This window comes from Helianthus annuus, chromosome 11 (genome assembly GCF_002127325.2).
Source record: "Helianthus annuus cultivar XRQ/B chromosome 11, HanXRQr2.0-SUNRISE, whole genome shotgun sequence".
Taxonomy (NCBI): Eukaryota; Viridiplantae; Streptophyta; class Magnoliopsida; order Asterales; family Asteraceae; genus Helianthus; species Helianthus annuus.
In genome coordinates this window covers 148,558,338-148,562,921 of record NC_035443.2, presented here as the reverse complement: position 1 = coordinate 148,562,921, position 4,584 = coordinate 148,558,338, and the positions used below count along the sequence as shown (strand labels likewise).

Below are 4,584 nucleotides of genomic sequence, written 5' to 3'. Positions count from 1 at the left end.
AGTGATCTCCCGTGAGGTATGTGAACTTGTATATAAATGTAATTTTAATAAGGCATGCTATGCCCAAATAAGTAATTTATCTTATGAAAAGTTCAAAATAAATCATAACGAATAGGATTGTAAATAAATAAAAATAAAGCCTATAAAAACCTTGGATTCCCGACACTCTAGGACAAGCTAAAAAACTTCTCTTCTACCTATTCCATTTGGGAGTGTAAGCCACATTTAAAGAGTTTTGCTTGAGGACAAGCAAAAGTTCAAGTGTGGGGGTATTTGATGTGTGTAAAATGCAACATAAAAAACACATCAATTAAGGCATAAAACTAACCCTTTTTAAGTACTAATGTTGGAAAAAGAGTGTTTTTGTCTTCCTTTTGTATTTTCAGGATGAAATGAGCTCAAAATCACAAAAGAAGCAAAAAGACCACTAATTCTACCATAAATACAAGAAAAAGAACAAAAGTAGACTGCCCGGACCCTCAACGGCACCTCCCAAAGCAAAAAGGAAGAAACAGAGTCTGAACACGCCCCGTGTCCAGCGAACACGGGGGCGTGCCCAGGAAGCAGCAGAAAAGACAAACTAGTAGAAGCTTCCATTGCCCACCACGGGGCCGTGTCCAGCGAGCACGGGGGCGTGGTGAAAGTACAGCAGGCGCATTAATTGTAATTCGCAATTACAATTAATGAGGAGAGAGAGTGTCAGGCGGGCACGGGGCCGTGTCCAGCGGACACGGGGCCGTGTCCAGCCTTCTGTTCAGCCTATAAATAGAGGAGCTTGGCTTCATTCTCTCTCATCCCTTGGCACACCACCTCTCTCACACCTCATCCACCACCCACCACCACCATAACACCATCATCCACCACCATCATCCATTGTCCATTGTAGAGTGTGTGAGTCGTCTCGGGATCCAAGATTGATCGTAAGAGTTCTTGACAATCAAGGCCATGTTTGCCTAAGTCTCTTACATCACTTGGTGAAGACAAGTGTTTAGTATAATACTTTTTATTTTTAATCTTTTACACTTTTTATTTGGTTTTGTATTAATGACTTTAATAACTAGTTACTTATGTTGAAGGTGATCTTTCCTTATCGTTTGTCCGTGGTGTCTTGGCGTTATTTTACTGTCTATATAAAATAAAAGATTTTCACCATTCATATCTCCACGGTCTATATGGAGGTATGTTGGCTACCTGGTCGGGGGTTAAGGGAACGGTTTGGTAAGTGTCTTGCCCTTGTTCAGCGTTTAGAGGTCCTGCTTGGGACCTGGGTCAAATTTAGTAGGATCTCCTTCAATGCCCATAGGTATTGGATGGTGGGGATCCAAACTCTTTGACCCCCTCATAAGTTAACTACTATTAATACTATAACCCGGCTATTTAGGACTGTATCCCTGCTGACTCAGACTACTTAGCCGAGGGTAACGTCACCGCCAAAAGCGGGGCCTACCACAATTTGCATTAATAACTTAATTCATTATCTTTCAATAATCCGACCCTTTAGGATTGTATCCTTGCTGACTCAAACTACTGGGTTGAGGGTAACGTCGCCTTCAAAAGAGGGGCCTACTACAATAACTAAGATAATCTCTTAAACAAGTGCAAAAGTGCGAAAATAATCAAAGGTTATACTAATACACGTGTCGGATCCAAGTGATTCATCTTGTCTATCTGTTTTTATTTTATTTTTATTTTCAGCATTTAGTTAGTTTTTATTTTTCTTAGTTTAAAACATTTTTCTAACTTTTTGATTTGATTAGACGTTGAGGATAAACCGGTATTAAAAGCTCTTGTGTCCTTGGACGACCTCGGTATCTTACCAACACTATACTACGTCCACGATGGGTGCACTTGCCCATATGTGTGTTTAGTGTTAGTGAATATCGTGTTTTATAAATTTAAAACTTGGCTAAAAGTGTAAAAAGGGCTTAAATATATATCAAAAATATATACACACTACACACGCATCACCAACACCCCCTCCGGAAATGTGAAGGCCCTTGTAGGATTCTCATACATCCGTTTCCATTGAACGATCTCATCGGCTGATAAGACCGGAACACTGTCTTCAATAACTGCTTTTGCATCTCTCAGGGGCGGCGATTTCGGCATCATAGCGGCAGAAACAAAGATAAATATGCTTTTTCACTCATTGGGATAAGTAGAAGTGGGCATGAAGGAATAACAAGGAGGGGATACACTATCTTTATGCTTAGCAAAAGTGAACTAATCCCCATCCGAAATCAACTTGTAAAACATACAAAACAAAGGGATAGACGGTTCACCAGAAACCGCCACGCATGATAGTTCGAAATGTACAACCCTCATGAACCCTAAAGGGTGTAATTGTGAAAAATGAACTCCAAAATGCCGCAATAGGTCCACCTTGAAAGACGACAGAGGGTAACGAACACCGCAGGAAGAGAATTCCAAAGTATACATGACGATTCTGTCAGGAGTACACTCTGCCGACTCATCAGGTCCCGGTAAAGTTGGGGAAAATGCTTCGGTATGTTGTAGGCTTCAACGAAGGCCTCAAGATCCTTCGCCATTAAGACAGAACGAATCGAATAGCGGCCGGTACGACTCATCACCGGTGTGAATTGTGATCGAAGACAAATAGTAGAAAAGGGGAAAAGAGAGAATGTAGAGGGAAAATGATGGAAGTTGCAGAAAGAAAAGAGGTAATGAGGGTTTTTAAAGAGGATAACTGACACGAGGGAGGAAATCGTCACATCAACTCTTTTCAAAAATTTAAAACCGCCCTGATCACGTGCGTTATGACGGTAGCCCCTAGCCGTAGATCTAGAACACTTGAGTAGCCTTGGGAAACGAAAGGGGCGTGTAATCAGTAAGTAAGGGTGGGCCCGCATTTAAAGCCCAAGGAATTCAACTCCTCAAGCAGACATGGTACAGCCCCGGCCCATGAGACTTGAGTCTCAGGACAAGGGACTAGAGATGACTTGACGACGGGTCAGTTGGAAGCCCAACATAACCCGTCTTGGGCTTTAACCGTCTGGGCCCAATCAAGGATACTCCCACATTTAATATTAACACAAGCACATTCTATCCACACCATAGAGGATATTCCGGCGGTCACCATCGTTGGAATAAGCTTCTCATTTGATCCCAGCAGGCTTACTTACTCTCATGCCGGAGCTTGGTCACGGATCCCCCCTGGGGCCCTCCGTGACGAGGCTAACGGTTTCCTTTTTTGTAGAAAACTGAAGCTGGGCATTGCAACGTCAGCGAAGACCCTTTGAACGTCATCCAGGGATTTGGGGATTCGATAGAGCGGATGATCTCCCAACTAGATATCAATCCAAAATCTAATGTCCCTCCTGTTCCCCATTTCCCCCTGATACAACTTAGTAAATTCTTCCCATTTAACTTCTGTTTTAATTCCATTTTAGCAATATTATTCCAACAACCTCCAATAGATTTATTATAGGGCAAAAAACACCAACCTATATTTTTATGATGACAAGCCTCCACCACTTTCCTCTAGAGGCTTTGGTTCTCCACACCCACTTGGCCAACAAAGCTTCATTCACATTTTTAAGACAATTTATACCCAGGCCCCCTTTTGTTGTAGGTAACGTTACCAAATCCCAAGCGACCCAATGTATTTTGTTCAAATTGTTATTTCCAGCCCATAAAAGTTTTCTCATTTTACCTCTAACACATCAATAATACCAACTAGAACTTTATATGGCAGGAGTGTCAGGACTCTATAGCAGAGGTGCAGCTATCGAACAGAGTGGACGAATGGAAATGGTTAGGAGAAGACGTCGGGACCTTCTCGGTTAAATCGATAATGTTGGATATCGATAGAGGAGGCGGAACTGGTATAAAATTTAAGTGGTACAAGTGGGTGACGCTAAAATGTAACATTATGGCGTGGAGAGCTAATTTAGACAGATTAGCCACTCGTGTGAATTCGAGGAGGAGAAACATGAGCATTCCTTCTGTTATGTGGTTGATGTGCGAAGAGGGCGAGGAAACGGCGGAACATCTATTCACTGCATGCATATTCTCAAATTGTGTTTGGTTGAGTTTTAGCTCTTGGTGTAATATCCCTCATATTTTTGTGTTCTCGGTTAAAGATATAATGGAAATGCACGGTTATATTCAGATTGGAAGGAAAGCAAAGAAGATTATTCATGGTTTAGCTATGATCACGGTTTGGTGTATTTGGAAAGAGAAAAATGAGACTATGTTTCAAAATAAAGAAATGTAGCCCGCAAGATATGATTGGTGAAGTCAAGTTTAGAGGTTATGTTTGGCTTAAGAATAAGTCTTCTTTTAAAAACATTAGAAGGAAGGATTGGTGTAAATTGTCTTTCTATATGTTGTAAATTGGCTTCTTGCCTATTTGGGTCAGGGATGAAGTTTACTTAAAAAAAAATAAATCATGAGGATGATTGTTGGAATATTTCGTTACAATAAATATATTAAATAAACTTTACATATACGAGTTACATTTCGTTCTTGATTATACTGAAACTAGGTTAGAACCCCGTGTATTATACGGGTTGAACAAATGTAAGTTTATATATTAAATAATAAAAAGTTATATCTTTATGA

General features: G+C 40.7%; 1 protein-coding gene across 1 annotated transcript; it reads left to right on the top strand.

Annotated features, from left to right (window-relative positions):
* The first annotated feature begins 2,437 nt into the window (after positions 1–2,437).
* LOC110888579 lies at positions 2,438–4,237 on the top strand. Its single transcript, XM_022136099.1, has 2 exons — positions 2,438–2,506; positions 3,716–4,237. The coding sequence occupies exons 1-2, from the start codon at positions 2,438–2,440 to the stop codon at positions 4,235–4,237; spliced, it is 591 nt and encodes a 196-aa protein (XP_021991791.1).
* The last annotated feature ends 347 nt before the right edge of the window (positions 4,238–4,584 follow it).

Excerpts from the sequence above, each read along its gene's own strand:
- LOC110888579 (XM_022136099.1), top strand. The coding sequence starts at position 2,438 with ATGACGATTCTGTCAGGAGTACACTCTGCCGACTCATCAGGTCCCGGT. Across the intron at positions 2,507-3,715 it reads AAGTTGGGGAAAATGCTTCG|GAGTGTCAGGACTCTATAGC; the intron begins GTATGTTGTAGG and ends TTTATATGGCAG.